General features: G+C 44.0%; 1 protein-coding gene across 1 annotated transcript; it reads left to right on the top strand.

Annotated features, from left to right (window-relative positions):
- Positions 1-1,123: 1,123 nt before the first annotated feature.
- On the top strand, positions 1,124-3,902 carry LOC119463568 (uncharacterized). The gene is made up of 8 exons (XM_049655832.1): positions 1,124-1,261; positions 1,319-1,417; positions 1,681-1,746; positions 1,807-1,875; positions 2,143-2,199; positions 2,310-2,503; positions 2,632-2,797; positions 3,198-3,902. The coding sequence occupies exons 4-8, from the start codon at positions 1,824-1,826 to the stop codon at positions 3,326-3,328; spliced, it is 600 nt and encodes a 199-aa protein (XP_049511789.1). The 5' UTR covers positions 1,124-1,261; positions 1,319-1,417; positions 1,681-1,746; positions 1,807-1,823; the 3' UTR covers positions 3,329-3,902.
- Positions 3,903-16,174: the final 12,272 nt, after the last annotated feature.

The raw sequence follows: 16,174 nt of genomic DNA, 5'->3' as shown, positions 1-16,174 counted from the left end.
GCCGAAAACACGTCAGATTTGGACACGGAAGCTTCTGAAGCTGAAAAGCGCACGAGGCATAAGAGAAAGAAACTTGTATTTACTTCTGATGAGAGTTCAGCAGAGGAAGAGGGCACAATGAGAAAAAGTAAGCTTGAAATTGATGTGTATCCAAAGACTGAATTCTTTTGCCAAATAAGGTTAAGATGCTGCCATCAAAGATAGCATCCACTCAAAGGTAGACATTGAAGGTCGTAAAGTTAGACAACCCATTTCTCTACATAATCAAAATGTATAAATCTTCACAGATTTAAGTTCAAAGATTATTTCAGAAGAGACGATCAAGTCACATCACACATGTTCTATTTGCAAATGTACATATATCTACTGTAGCTACATGACCGCACAGTGAGGGCTTTGTGCAAAAATCATGAGCATAGATTTATTTTTCTGAATTGCTGATTTCTCCGGATGCAGGAGTAAACAATCCTTCGTCACAACCAGCAAAGAATTGTCATGATGGCCGATCTGAACAACAAAGTAAGCCGCCAGTTTACATTGTTTTGTATGCAATGCTGACTGTATTGGTGACTGTATTGCAATGGTGACTGTTCTGCCATTACAGTGGCTCCTGTAGCACAAGGGCCTACAATGAATTGGTGCGATCCCACAGTGCCATTAGGTAGGTGGTGGTCATGTATGCGATGAACTTATTAAGTACAACCATTAGCTAAAATACCAATAGAATTTTATATTAGTGTAAAAAGGAGTCCAATATTTTTATATCAACACACGATAGGTTTTATGTGGATTCTATTGCGACTAACAAGGTCCAATAGGTCCCAGTTATTTGTCACCCATAGGACTACAATATAATATTAAATTGGTACCATGACAGACGTCAAGTATTTGTGGCTTATTGGAGTAATACTATCGTACTTGCAGATGTGTCCGGGAATGCGGCTCTGGATGCCAGTTTTGATTTTGGTCCAAGTGTGATGCCAGTTAGTAGGATAATTACCTCATTCTTATTTATACGCTGCATTACACACACACCAATATGCATACCTTCGTGCAGGGCACTGTATGTCGACATTGCCACAAAACGCTAATATGGATGCCCTAGAGTGTTAATCATGTCCATGTTTATTCCTTGATGTCTTCAATCAGCATTTAATTTTTGATGCAGATCTTCAGGAATCCCCTGCAATTCATCCAGCACGAGATAGGCAGTATAGTAAAGTCAGTCCGTGCTCCCATCATGACCATGTTGCGAATGCTGGTGAGCCATGAGCTAGAATTCTTGAACATTGAAATAATATTTCTATATTATGTGCAGGAACTTCATTTAGCTTGCTGCAAGACGCTTCATCAAACAGCAGCAACTACACGGTGCGAAGTAGTACACCAAGTTTTTCAAACCAAGCATACCCACTTGGTAGGTCGCCATACTACATATGTGTTTATGTACCGCAACTGACATATAATTTTAATGCAGCTGCAGCTACACCACATACACCAATAAATATGAGAAGAACTCTACAGTACCAGTGCAGTGAAGAAATGCCAACTGGTAAGCAGGAAGGGGGCTTGTTAATCGTACCTGCTGATGAATAACTTTCTGCAGCGTTACGTACCTCTTCGTCATACGCCCACGCTGGCGATTTGCGTCAACATCGCCATTATCCCTCTTTTATGCAGTTCTGGGTGTACCTCCCACAAGCCGCACAAGACATGATTCTTGGCAGAGACACTCTGTCCCGAGCGGTAGGTTAAAAGAACTTAACAAGTTTATGCTCTACAGTAATATTTCTCCACAAAATGCAGATACTGGAAGTCCTCGCATGCCTCAGCTGCCTAGCCCTACTCTTCGTCCGCTGTATCGTGTATCAAGGGGTGAGTGATAGGCTCATGCGTGTTTGCAATTCATTGTTTATTCACCATGGGAACCACCGACCCTTGAGTCTGCGTAGTATGGCATATTCTTGGTTTTTACTTAAGTGTATTGTCTTCGAAAGTCATGTATTTGTAGGAACCTGCTTCTAAGTACTATGCTTAAATAATTATTCAGAGGCCAAAGTAGCTAGTCCAATATTCAGCACCCAAACAGTAAGTATACATGTTCAATTTCTGAAACTTACATAGTACATGTTTTTATTCCAGAGGTCAGAGCAGGGCCACTGCAAAAGCGGTTAAGCAAGCTGGCTGCACAGTGTTCTGGTAATAATGGGATTATGCAGTTCAACGAAGAATATAATCAAATGCCGATACATAAAAAATTAATTTATTAAATGTACATTTTATGTATGATCGGCCTACTTTACTTACAGCGTTCCACAACAAAGTTTTTGACAATCAAGCTAGGATTTTGAACGAACTTGCCACGCTACGAAGGATATTGGCCATAAAGCCAAAGACGGTGCTAGCGCTTCCGCAAGATTGCCCTAGACTGCCAGTTGAAGACACTGAACAACTGCTGCTACTGGAAGAATACTTAAAGTCTCCAGAAAAATTTCAGAAGCTCGTGAGTTATAGATGTGCTACTTTGCATGACTTTTGTAAATTTTACTGTACAGAGCACATAGCAGTCAGCCTGTTCATTTCGTATTCTCAGTGTGCCAATTTCTAACACCTGTTTAACAATGTGTGGAGGTGGAGTACTTCTCAAGATTCGGAGGAACGGACATGCAAGATTCTGTACGCACCCTGCTTAAGCATCTGATCACAAAAAGGACGGCAATGCAGTGCAGCTGGAAAGGCTCGATGGGAAAAAAGCAGTCCTTCGAGAAACTACAAAACATCTTGAATATAATACTAAGTAAGAAGTCCTTATTTTTCTGCAGAAAGAACACTCTTGTGACTTTAATTTGTTCCAAGTAACTCATTACTTAAACGTCTTAGAATTTAATAGTATTGCAGTGTCAGAGAATGATCTTGCAAACATTCTGATAGCACCAACACAAGTGCATACTGTGCATACAAACTCATATTATACAAGATCCCGTTAAATGTATCAATTTATTAATGTGTGTGTTATGCAAAGTAAGCAGAATATGTGTTCATAGTTTTGTTTTTTGTCATTTTTTTTCATGCAGGTCTTCACACTTTTTGTGACAACTTTGAATAGTATCTAGCATGCATAACTCTTAAGTTCGTAATTTACTCTAATATTAAGTAAAAGTTCACAATTTGTTTTCGTTTTTGCATTTATGTTACAGCCTCTGTACGGAGCACATTTCCTGAGGCCTCATTGAGCAGCATTGGAAAGGTTGCAAAGAAATGGTTAGCTGGGGCAAGTGACCGGGAGGGAGGCCGCAGTGAGAGAAGAAACCAAAGCCAAAGAAATTAGTCTTCTCTCTTTTTCCTTTCTTTTCTTCGTTGTAGTCGTATTTCTGCAGTTGCAATAGTGCATGCCACAATATTTTTCTTGCTGGGCAGGTAACTCAAACAAATTTGAACTGCTGCATTATTTTACTTAGATAAATTTTTTCGAATGTTTTCCAATTTTCTATAATATATATTCATTTAATAAGTACAATATCTGAGAAGATCTCTTCAATATTAGAATTAGCCAGTCATTTTTATAATAATGTCAGTTTATACATTTTTATTGACGCATCAATTTCTTCATATTCATCCTTTTCCCAATTTTGTTGTTTTCTGTTGAAGTATATTTAATAAACGAATTAAAAATCAACTGTTGTGATAATTTGTCTGCAAAGCGCCCGCATTCTAGCGCTTTAAGAGCAACCCTGTATCTAACACATAGTGAATTTATACAAGGTGTTTTTTCTCATGTCAATTTTTCTTAAATTCCTTTCGCAGATATACCAGCATTCCGCTTCTTCAGCTGCCTAATTACTATAATAACAATCAGACACTACTTTCTGAATAAAAAGCAGTGTAGAAGCAGTTAATTGACTAAATCACCTTAAAACTGCCTTTCTAATTATTGACTTTTAAAGGTCACATGTTTCAACGGTGGAATTAGAGCCTGTCAACAGGCATGACATTGAGTTGGACCTAATCTTATATGTGGTACCAATTTCCAGATATTCCTCAAAGTGAGCAGCGAAAATGCACTGGCGTCATAGGTTCTTGGTTCTCTGCGAATATAGGCAATGCTCGGGGAAAGTAATTAGAACACTAATTCATTTTGCTGACTTTGACTTCGTATATCTCGAAACTCGTGCTATAGTTATAAAACTGGTTCCCATTGAATAGGTCCTGCGTATTGACTAGTTATAATTCCGCTCTTAGAACATGTGTCCTAAAGCCGATAAATAAATAGATAGTTATCGCAATTTTTCAAATAAATGCTTCTGCACTCGCGACTTATCCAGAATGTATTGTTCACCAATTAAGGCAAGCAAGTTGAAGAAGCGGAATATTGGATATTTTCGGCAGGCGAATTAAAAAAACTGACATAAGTAAATGCACTCAGTACCTGTGAGTAAAAAGAAACTCTAGATATAAATACCGGCAAAAGAACACTGGTCGTGGGCAAGCCACACTGTAGCCGTCGCGCAGAAGACGTCGGCCCGTGCGGCGGCCAAACGCGGCCACAATGAAGAAACCGTGGGCCATGACATCGGCCCGATGCCGACTCCCAACCACCTGCCGGTGGTCGGCAAACAGATTGGCCACGTGCAAAAACCGAGCCCGGCCCAGCTCAGATGTCCGACATCGGGCCTTCGGCTTTTTAACTGGCCATGGCTGGCAGCCCGATATCCCGCCGAGCTCACTTTTTTGCTTAAGATAACAATTTTTTTGCCTTAATATTCTTTAGGCTTCTCCGTTCATAGACCGCCAGCTTGTCGCAGAGCTTTAACCATACGTGCACATTTTTTAACACAGCGGAGCTGTTTATGCCGAGCGTAATCTGTCTGTGGTCAACAGAAACTGTGGGCCGATCCTCGCGGTAGTGCAGAGAGGGTCCAAGCGCAATGGCACATACCCCTGTGAACTAGCGAAGCTGAGCCTGGCTATGTCTAGCGAAGCATGGCTGGGACTACTTAAGCTTAGTTAGTAATCGATATCCAATCAATAGGTAGTGAAACAATAATCAATAAATACGTGGCCATTAGGTTGAGATAGCCTAATGATAGCCAATCAATAGCTAATCGATAATTGATAAATTATTAATAAATTCCGCAAAAAGCTGGGGATGATTTGGTATTGCTTAGCCTAACCCAAAAGCCAAGGCTATGCTAGGTTCAAATCAGCTCCGATGTCTCTTTAGCATTGCGCCTCCACTGCAAGCTACTATATTTTTAGCTTAATCAAGCATTGCAGCTAGACAAGCTTTAATGAGATGCCGAACCGGCCTCGAGCTTCTGAAAAAAAAAACATTCCATGGATAGCATGAGCTGCTATGAACACCTGAGCCAAATTTTGTACTCTTCAACAGCGCGTGGGGCTCACAAGTGGCGCGCGAAGTCACCTTATCGCAAACACACTCTTTTCCACAGAAGCATCCTCAGTCATTTTGGGACGACCAGCACCTGCCATATTTCGTCATATACGAGATCCTCATACTACGGCTGCTACTGACTAATGGCCGACATCAACCAAGATGCGGTAGCCGACTAACCTCTGCTACCGCTTGGCCGCGGCAGCCCACATAGCAATGAAACTTTGACCACAACTGTAGTTGCTGCCTAGTTGACGAGAACTAAGTAAGGGAACATGCACAGTGCTTATACTGGTGCTTTATTTAGTGATTCTTTGCTGCAGTGCCGTTTCTATCATGCGAAGCATGCATAACTAAACAAACATGCACTGCTTTTCACATTTACAATTATACATAATTTCTGTGCATCCGCTGCACAGTGTGGGTGTATTCGACATTCTTTTTTTTTTGCGACAGCATCGTATGCCCCATTGCGGCAAACTCCGGCGTAGTAGTCGGCGGCGGGACCGAATGATTGTACAAAAAGTTGTCGACGGCGCAAAGAGTAAAAAACATCATGAAATGGTCAGATTGACGTCATATTTCGCAGTAAGCTTGCTGTAACCAAAGTGAATTAGTGCCTTTGAAAAAAAATTGTTTCGTAAACTTCGGTCTGAGTAGGAATCGAACCCAGGCCCCCAGGGTGCGAGGCCAGAATTTTCCCCGACGCCACGGCGGATTTTTTAAAATCCTTACTTCAGCATTTAAAACCTCGGGATACAAACCAGAAAACGTGGCGGACACACTTCAGGTAACGCGGAATTCAATTTTGTTTCAATGATGCGAAATTATCAAGCACGGAAATGCACTCTGGTGAATCAGATAGCGCACGATATACGTCGGCTCCACGGTTCTGCGTATTAAAGGCGCACTGAAGGTGACGTGTGCAAACACGTGCGCACTAGTGCGTGATTGCACACGTCACGTCGCAGCCATCTCGCTGACTACAGGTGTGACCTAGTGCTTGTGTCATTGGGCACGTGACGGCGCAAGCCATGAGGAGGAAAAGGCGCACGTCATTAGTGTATAAAATGATAATATAAAATAAAAAGCATCAATGTCGAATTCAACGCCGCTGAGTGGTCCTTCGAGTTACGAACTTCTCGCGGGCAAGCGAGCGCGTTGAGACGCTTGGGGCGCAATCACTTGGCCTTACCAAGGCGCAGTTAGAACGCATGCGAGAGCATGCGTGGACCGGGAATGCGCGGAAAAAAATTTCACCAGAGGGATTACAATTCGTTCGCATTCGCACAAGCAGTCAAGTGTATCTGCCTAATGTTTTATGCGGCCAGAATCTTGGTGTTGGTGCTTATTCATGGTGGCTACTGCTTTAAGATTTTTCCACTTTTGGCGACACATGACATGGAAACAGTCACTAGGTCTTGTTGATTTGTTGTGGTAGAAAGCAATACTTTATATGAATAAATTTGTCTACTATAGGCAAACTGACGCAACAATTAGCTTTTTTCCATGGCACTGCTTACTCTGTTTATTTGATATAATTTTTAGCAGTTCTTGTCAGTGGAGAAGTACAATAAACGCTATTGAACAAAGGTGTTCCTGAGAAAAATAATTGCTGCACAACTACTATACAGCTACATGCGTCATTGCATGGTAAAGATGAATCATCCCTTGAAAATGAAAATGTCTCATAGCTGCACTATACGTAACATAGTAAATATGCGAAATGCTACAACAGCCTGGTATTATAATAATGTCAACATTAGTGATAAAACCTGAGGTAAATATGTGTGTATAGCAAGTATGCGCAAGTGCGCGAAAGTACTACGCAGCAGTGACTGCTGGCCGTGGTACTGCTCCCTAGATGAGCTCAAGTGAATCCACGAAATGCAAATCATTTTACGCAATATTTCATAAGAATCTATGCTGTGACATTGAAAGCTGTCGCCACTCAGCTATACTTACACTATGTTCATTTTTTTCAACGCTGAAAATGATTGTTTAGCTTGATGTACTTATTGTGGGAGATATAAGTATTGTGAATGAACATCATGAAATCAAGCGATATGTCAGCAACATGGGTACTCTATGCAGAGTGGTAACCATACGGCAAACGTTCTCTGCAGTGTATACGTCATGAAGCTTAATGCATCTAAAAATATTTCATTGTATTCATTCGTGCTTCTTGCGTCAGTAGGTGTGCGTCTGTGCGTGCGCACGTGTGTGTGTGTGAATCGAAATGACAGAAGAGCCTTGGACCGGCGCCTATAAAAACTATTTCATTTTCTATTTAATGATTCATCATCATGCAAAATTGACTGTATCGGTGTTAAGTGTGTTAAGACCGAGTCAATTACAGACTGCGAAAAGTATGAAAAATCCCATGAACGACTGTAAAGTGAGCTGGGTGTGTGCACTTGCACTCTCATCATCTCCTCGCTGCGTTGATATTGTATGCGCATTTCAGTCATCCGCTACCGGTTCCTAATGAGCCGTCGGAAGATTTAGACGCACCAGAAGTTCTTGGGGCGAAACATGAACAGCGTCACTTAGAATACGTCACTCAGGCTGGTTGAATGAGTGGCAATATAGACCTGATCCAGGGTATGACGTCGTACAAATACCTGGTTAACAAAAGATTGCTATCTTGGGCGGACCCGTAATTATATTGGTCCTAAGCCTTCTGTCATGATGCAGGAAAAGAAGCTAAGCGGCAGATAATTCCGGCTACCCGTTAATGTGGCTTAATCAGTTGCTTTTTCATTTTGCCCATGTGTCTGGGTGCTTGTGTGTCATAGGTTTGTTTACAATTATGAAGGTTGTCCACACATGCGGAAAACAAATAAATTTGAAACTTGGCATTGATCGTCAGAACTTTTAATTATTCAAAATGCAGGTATGTGTCCCCGTTTTTCATCTACCGAGAAATGGTTATCGAAAGTCGTTTTCCTTGAACTTGCAGAGTAATTGATTTAGCTGACTTCTTGGTGATGCCTTAAGGAAATGTTGCGAGCGGAGAATTGCCCAAATAAGAAAATTTTGTTATGGGTTAACATTACAGCACTTTGGACAGGGCCAGCTGTCACTGAGATGCCTGTGTGTGAAGTGGCACTATTTCAGTGAGTATAGGGTCCATGTCGTCAAAGCGATCAGCAGTCTGCCTGCACAACCACCTTTTTATTGGGCGTCGATTCGTTTTGGGACACGTTAAGAGCAGAAAACAAGCTCTGAGACTATAAAATTATAGTTGTTTCGTTATTTCCTTCATAAATAGGTGCCATACTCAAGTTAGATTGCTATCGACCACAGAAGGGGATGACTAAAGAGTGTCCCTGTATATAAGAACGCCACGAACTATTGGCGCCACCATCTATTAAATGGCATCAGTTGGCAGCGCTCAAAAACTGACCGTTAATTACTACAAAACGAGACAGTTCAACAGTCAGCATTTCAGCCGGTGTAGAGCGCAGTTAATATAGAGTCGCTTATAAATAAGTGATTTGGTATTGCAACATGGTCAGGGTGGGTGGGGTAGCGATGTGGTAAGGAGCCGAGGACATGAGGCGGAAGTCATCAATATCTAAGACACGGTGAACTAGGGAGGTCGTGTATGACAACAACAACCCTCCAAAAGGCCGAACCAGCGTAGCACTTCGGTCTTTTGGCGTAGCACTCGAGCAATGCGTTATGCGTTAAAAACCCGGTGAGAGTGACGAGGCGTATGCATGCAAACATTTAGGGCAGCTGAACATAGCACCCTGAGCTTTAGTGCATGTGCAGCACAATACACTAAATATTAGTGTTCACTACACAATGTCTGTGTTTGCACCGAAGCTTGAGTATAGACGAGAAAACTATCGCCAGACGGCGCCATGGCGCATCCTGACAGCGCCCGCAATGTGCAAATGTCAAACAGCGCGGTCGCGCCGTGGCGCTGTCTCTGCTTTGTTTACATTGTTTCGCCCGCGCTGTCATTCGCTGCTCGTGCTCACAGCGCTCTGTTTTCGACGGACGGCAGGTCGGCTGCTTGCGGAACAGCGATGCAAAGATTGCAACGCGGTTTTAAGAAGGTTGCCGACGCCGACAGCTTTTTTCATGGCGGCTACCTCAAGAAATGGGAGCGTCTGCTTCCACACGTATGGTGTTCAACAAATTGTCGACGGTGACCTGACAGTGAAAGCAAAGTGCGTGTCCCAGATGTCCGACAAGATTGTATACGACGTCGAGTTAGAGGTACATACTGAGTTCAGTAATTTAGTCACTTTTATTTCTCAATGATGCAGGCACAAAGCGGTCATGAAGGCTTGCAGAGATGTGCAGAGACGATGACGATTGCCGTTGGTTTCGTTGGCAGCTGGGCGGGCACGCAAGGCTGCTCTCATTTTGGCTCCCTGGGAGTGTCCTGATATCAGCACTGTGAACACAGAAAGAGCACATGCATTAGGCACCAATAAGCATGGCATTATACGAACGAGAATTGCCTTGGGAGCAGCAGCACGAGCGCAAGCATTAGCGATCATGTCTCATCAAAGCAAATCTATAGTTTCTCGTCGAGCGAATGCCCCTGCTGCAGGTAAAGCTAGCTCGTATACGGATGGCCGGCGACTACTCATGCATTCTCGCACCACAAATATAATATAGGTAGGGAAACGTGGCTTTCCAGTGACATCACAAGCAGCGAACTTGCACTTGACCCATCCTTTTTAATCTTTCGTAAGGACAGGGAAGGCTCTAGAGGAGGCGGAGTCATTATAGTCATTAAAAAGGTATATCAACCATGTCTCGTGAAAGTCGATTCTCCACTTGAAATAGTCTGCGTCTCCGCACGCATTGGGCATGCGCAATGTGTTATTGGCGCATGCTATCGTCCACCAGAAAGCCGTTTGGAATTTGTTCATTTTTTCAATGATACTGTACAACAGATTATATCCCAGTTCCCAAAATGCATATTGATATTAGGGGGTGACTTTAATTATCCAGGCATCAAATGGTAAACGTCGACCTTGAAAACAAACAGCAACAGATCGGAATGCCTTCATTTTCTACAAACCATGCACTATCATCAGTTAACTCAGCTCGTGCACGAACCGACACGAGGTGACCTCGTACAAGACATTCTCTTAACAAATCATCCAGATCTTGCTGCGACGCATGTACTAGAAACAATAAGTGCAAGCTTCCTTTGCATTGACGTCCTCTCACTGTTCTTAATCACGAACTTGCTATAGATCCATCACCGTATCTATCAGCATTACTAACCAGACCTACAAGGCACCATCAGCCCAACTCTTTAACTCCTTATTTTGCTAGAACTGACACTTACAAGTAATCTTTTTTTCACGCACGGTCTTAGATAGGAACGAATTAATCCAGACATCTTAGTCTCTCCTACCACACCGAAGTATCACTGGTGCACCATTTCACATCTGTTATTGTAGCACTATTTTTGCAAAAATCTAGGAACACATTCCGTTGTTGTTTTGCGTTCAGTTGTATTATATCTTATTGCACTAATCTTGAAACAGATTCTATTGTTGTTCTTTTGTGTTTTATTATCTATGTTATTGCGTTAATCTTCAAACAGTTTGTATTGTCGCTTTTTGTAATTTGACTTTTTTTGAAACTACACACCTGCTTGGACCCAAGGATCTGAAGTATGTAATAAATAAAAAAGCTGTCGAGCAAAATAAAGTGAAAAAATGCATTCTCAACTATGCACGCGCTGACACTGGAAGAATGATTGCTATGTTAGCCTCATTTACAGCCGACTTTGCTAACACTTTTCAAAACAGATCGGTAAATGACAACTGGTGCTTATTCCGCGATGAACTCAAAGAAGTTGAAACTATTTGTGTGCCAAAGATAACGATCAGCTCAAGGCAGAGTGATACGCGGTTTAACTGCAAAGTTAAGAAATGCATAAACAAGAAAAAAAGAGCATTCAGAAAAGCTACCCGAACAAATGCTCCAGAAGACTGGCAAAATTACAAAGCCATAGCGCGCCATACAGAAACTGCAATTCTCGAACCTAAAGACAAAGTTTTTTAATTGCACCCTTCTCAATATGATTAAAACTGACCCGAAAAAGTTTTGGCAAATAGCTAACCCAAAACCAAATATCCCTGCTCCCTTACTAATTTCCGAAATCGGAGCCATGTTTGACTCGAAAGATAGCGCAGGGCAATTTAGCAAATGCTTCTCAGCAGCTTTCACTAACGAACTGCCGCTTGATAACACTCACATACTTGAACAACCATCTATTCAATTCGCTTTTTCTTCCATCTTGGTATCGGAACATGGTGTTTCTCGTGCAATTTACAGGCTTCCTCATAAAACCGGCCCAGGTCCTGACGGTATAAGTGCTAAGCTTCTAAAATTAACACCGCACTACTCTTCTGTCTTGTTATCTCTATTTTTTCAGCAATCCTTAGATACCGGATGCCTGCCAAAAGATTGGAAATCAGCATTAGCAATACCGGTATTTAAATCTGGTGACGCAACAGATCCTAATAATTACAGGCCTGTATAACTGACATCAATTTATTGCAAATTACTGGATCACATCCTGTACACTCACATTATAGCCTATCTTAACGAAAATAGTCTGCTGCTCAATAACCAACATGGCTTTTGTCAAAATCGCTCGTGTCAGACGCAGCTATACGAACTTATAACCGATATTCACATTTCTTTACAGAAATTAGTTTGCACAGACGCCATTTTCATTGACTTTTCTAAAGCTTTTGACCGGGTGCCTCATAATCGTCTAAAACTGAAAGTTACGAACCTACAGCTTGACTTTAACACGAAGCGATGAATTGAGGAATTCCTAACCAATCAATTTCAAGTAATCTCTTTGAACAACTGTTTTTCTAACCGCACTCACGTGACTTCAGGAGTTCCTCAAGGATCTGTTCTTGGTCCGCTACTATTTTTAATTTACATAAATTACATCGCAACTAATGTAACTTCACAAATACGTCTCTTTGCAGATGACCGCGTCTTGTATAATGTATAACGAAATAAACTGCCCGGCTGACATCACTGTGCTGCAGTCTGATTTAGCAAAATTCACCGAATGGTGTGACGTATGGCAGATGGAAATCAACATAGCCAAAACTAAACATCCCGGCCACGGCGGTCGCATTTCGACGGGGGCGAAATGCGAAAACACCCGTGTACTTAGATTTAGCTGCACGTTAAAGAACCCCAGGTGGTCCAAATTTCCGGAGTCCCCCATTACGGCCTGCCTCATAATCAGATCGTGGTTTTGGCACGTAAAACCCCATAATTTCATTTTTTCCAAAACTAAACACGTAAAATTTGCTCCTTTTACTCGAGTTACCTCTGTCCAGTATAAAATACGTAGTATTACTATTGACACAGCATCTTCAATCAAATACTTGGGTGTCTTGCTTACTTCCAATCTAAGCTGGAATACCCACATTGAACAAATTACCACAAAAGCATGTAAAAAACTTGGTTACACCTCGCGAACACAGATACCAGGCTTCGTGCATACAGTTCTCTTATCAGGCCCTCTTTAGAATATGCGTCCATAATTTGGTACCCCCTTCATTCAATTCTCACGAACTTACTTGAATCAGTTCCAAGTAAAGCTGCGCGGTTCATCTCGTCTTCATACTCTCGCTATCAAAGTGTGTCAGCCTTAACGAAATCACTAAATTTCTCTTCTCTTGACATGCGTCGGAAATTAACACGGTTGTCGTTCTTCCATAGCCTTTTCCACAGCAACATCCCATTTGCCCGACCCCATATTCTTCCCGCTGCTCACATATCGACGCGCTCAGACCATATTCATAAAGTAAAACCTATATTTGCCAGGACTAATCTTTATCAAAATTCACCTCTACTTTTATCTATTGCCGAATGGAACTCACTACCTTCAAACATTGTCTCGCTGACGGAATCATCATCATTTCACGCAGCACTACTAACCTTCTTAGAGTGTGTCAACCTGTCATAACCCACGTATTACGCTTGAATATTTACTTGAACATTTTTTATGTGCTTAGTATTGTATAATTTTTTCCGATTCATCTGATATGTTGTTGCGAAACATCTTATCTGTATTTCTGCCGAGTTTTTTTTTTCTTTACGGGGACTTATCGTGCTCTTCGCGTTTTCAGTTCTCTTCCGTTTTTTTATGCTACCAGATATTGTATAAACATCGTTTTTGTTGTTTTCGTTTCTTTGTATCTATGCCACGTTTTGATAATTTTACTGTACCTAATAGCTTGCCATATTATTTATATTCTACACAGTGCACGTCCATTTGACCGTTTCAACCCCCCCCCCCCTGTGTAATGCGCTAACAGGCCTTTAGGGTACTTAAATAAATGAAATAAAATAAAAAAATGTCATACGCTAATATTTCTGGCGATAAAACGCTTTGTCACGCAGTAAGGTTTTGATTAAATTCCGGTCATTACCTCCTTGCTTTTCCTTTTTTGTTTCTCCCTGTCTCTGAAAGCCTCCTTTTTGTTGGGAAAAAGTCCAAACCAGGTTTATTTACACCCTCACATTGGTCGTTTCTCAACATGCTCCACAACAGTTGCATTGACGCCTCATCGATGGCTCAAATAATTTAAATGCTATCGTGTTAGCATTATTAGGTAAACGGTATTTTTGAAAAGTGCATAAAAGCATCATGACAAGCGTGATGATGACGAAGATATAATGGCGCTCTACACATAAGGCCCTGCCATTTTTTATTCTCGGTGACATTTGGAAATTTATATATGTATATATATTGTAATGCAATAACGGAGACACAGAGACACAGCACCCGTTCACTGGGCCGGCTGTTCTATTCTCCCCTCGTCCTCTTTTTCTTCTAGCGCTCCAGCGCCCGCCTTGCGAGCGCTCGCGGCCAAGTTCACCTTTACACTCGGCCACGCTGCAACTGAGTTTCCGGCGCGCTTGCAACAATGAAACTTGTCCAGGGTGTGAGGTCGTCGTTGGTGAGCCATCCAGCGCGCAACCAGCTTCTCTGGCTGTTGCGCGCTGGTCGCAGGCCTTGTCGACTGTTCTTGGAAAAGGATGACCACACATTGTCCGATAATGTAGACCTGAACATATTGAGCAGCACGGGTGCCAGGGTCACCGGCTCCGCTTTGTTGCGGTGGCCACCATGCCTTGGGCGCCCACTGATTCTAAATGGCGCACCTTCACTCCTGCGTGGATGTTGCGCTTAACGGCGATAGCACCGATAGGGGCAGCAGGGGTATTCTCGGAAATTGAGGACCGTGGTAATGGGTCATTCTGGCAAATGGTCTTGTCGGCCGCTGACGCTTGTTTGAACGCCAAACTCTGATATCCTGTAGCAGGAATCGGAACTGAAGGACGGCCACCGTCACTGCCGCTGGAACCACGAGGTGTTGGTATTGGTTGCAGCTGAACACTGGAAGACACCGAAATGCTGCCACTGCTCTCCTGGTGCGGTGATGGTCCCGGGCAACAGGCATCCCGCAGTGAAGGCTGCCCCGTGATGCCTCCCCTGCGACCCGGTACAAGTGAAACTTCCCAAGACGAGCACGAGGACGGCACCGGGTGGAGGCGGCCTGCAAGCGGCTGCTGCTGCAGCCCAGGGATGAGTGGGACAGGGCTCTGCACCATTTGGTCCAGGCCCTAGTCGGGTTCTCGCTGCTTGCGATGTAAGTCGAACGCCGCCTCGTGGACGGGCTGGCGGGCCACCTCATTGGTGGATGGCGCACCCTTTGCGGCAGGGGTGGCCTGTGCCGGAGTGGGGCTTTTGCAATTATCCTCGGCCCTCAGCAGCCGTAGAGCCACGGCGGCTGGGTCCGTGTCCCAAGGGTCGCTGTACTGCTGATTGCCCGCATCGTCGCCGCATGCGTAGGCTTCCGCCGCCGCTGCGGATACAGCTTCATCTGCTGTCTTGGAGGCCGTGCTGCCGAGTACGCCATGGAAAGCGGTGGACGCCGACGTGGAGATGGTCGAACCGGAAGTCTGTGATTGATGCGGGGGCGGCTGAGGGATCGACTCGCTGCCGCCTTTGCTGAACCGGTGGTTCTCGGCCGCGATCTTCGACGACGACGAGCCGCAGCTGATGTTCGGGGATGTAAGGTCAGCGTAGGCATAAGGGAGCGGGCGGAAAGCAGCTATAAGAGCTGCACTCCATTCAAGCCAAGACCCCTGCTTAATGCCGTCTACTTATGCCAAGCCTTGGCGGCACCGCAAAGACGGTTTGCCGCAACCTGCCATCTTTGTTGGTCTGGCCAAGAATGACGGTCACCCATGGCATTGATAGCGAAGAATCCAAGGCATGAAGTCATCTTCAAAGCCGCGAAACGTCGGAATTTGTATGAAATCCTGTTGTTGGAAGTCGCAGCGTATCATCTCCGCCAGGCTTCCTGTCCATCGGTCCGAGGAACCAGGGCCGGTGTCCACGGACAGTGGGGTCGCTGTGGTAGTCGTGGCAGCCGGTTCTACCACAAAGGAAGCCTCGACGGCATACCTTGGTGGCTGAGGAGTCGAAGAAGTGCCGGGCACGATATTTTCGCCAAGGGGAGCGTGGACGGCGTTCCCAGGCGGGGCAGGTCCAAGACGGAGTGCCCGAAGCGCTCTCCCACCGTCTTCTGTAGAGCCGACGACGACAGCCGGTGAGCCGGCACCTACGACGGGGCAGCCTGCGGCTCTCCCTGTTGAGGCGTTGCTGGGCACACCTGCCGCAGGATTGAAGCGGTAGCTCTCCGGAGCACCGTGCGCAGAACTGTGCTGATCAGACTCACCGCAGGCCTA

This window comes from Dermacentor silvarum, chromosome 9 (assembly GCF_013339745.2).
Source record: "Dermacentor silvarum isolate Dsil-2018 chromosome 9, BIME_Dsil_1.4, whole genome shotgun sequence".
NCBI classification, from domain to species: Eukaryota; Metazoa; Arthropoda; class Arachnida; order Ixodida; family Ixodidae; genus Dermacentor; species Dermacentor silvarum.
The sequence above is the reverse complement of the archived record's forward strand: the minus strand, read 5'-3'. Positions and strand labels throughout refer to the sequence as shown.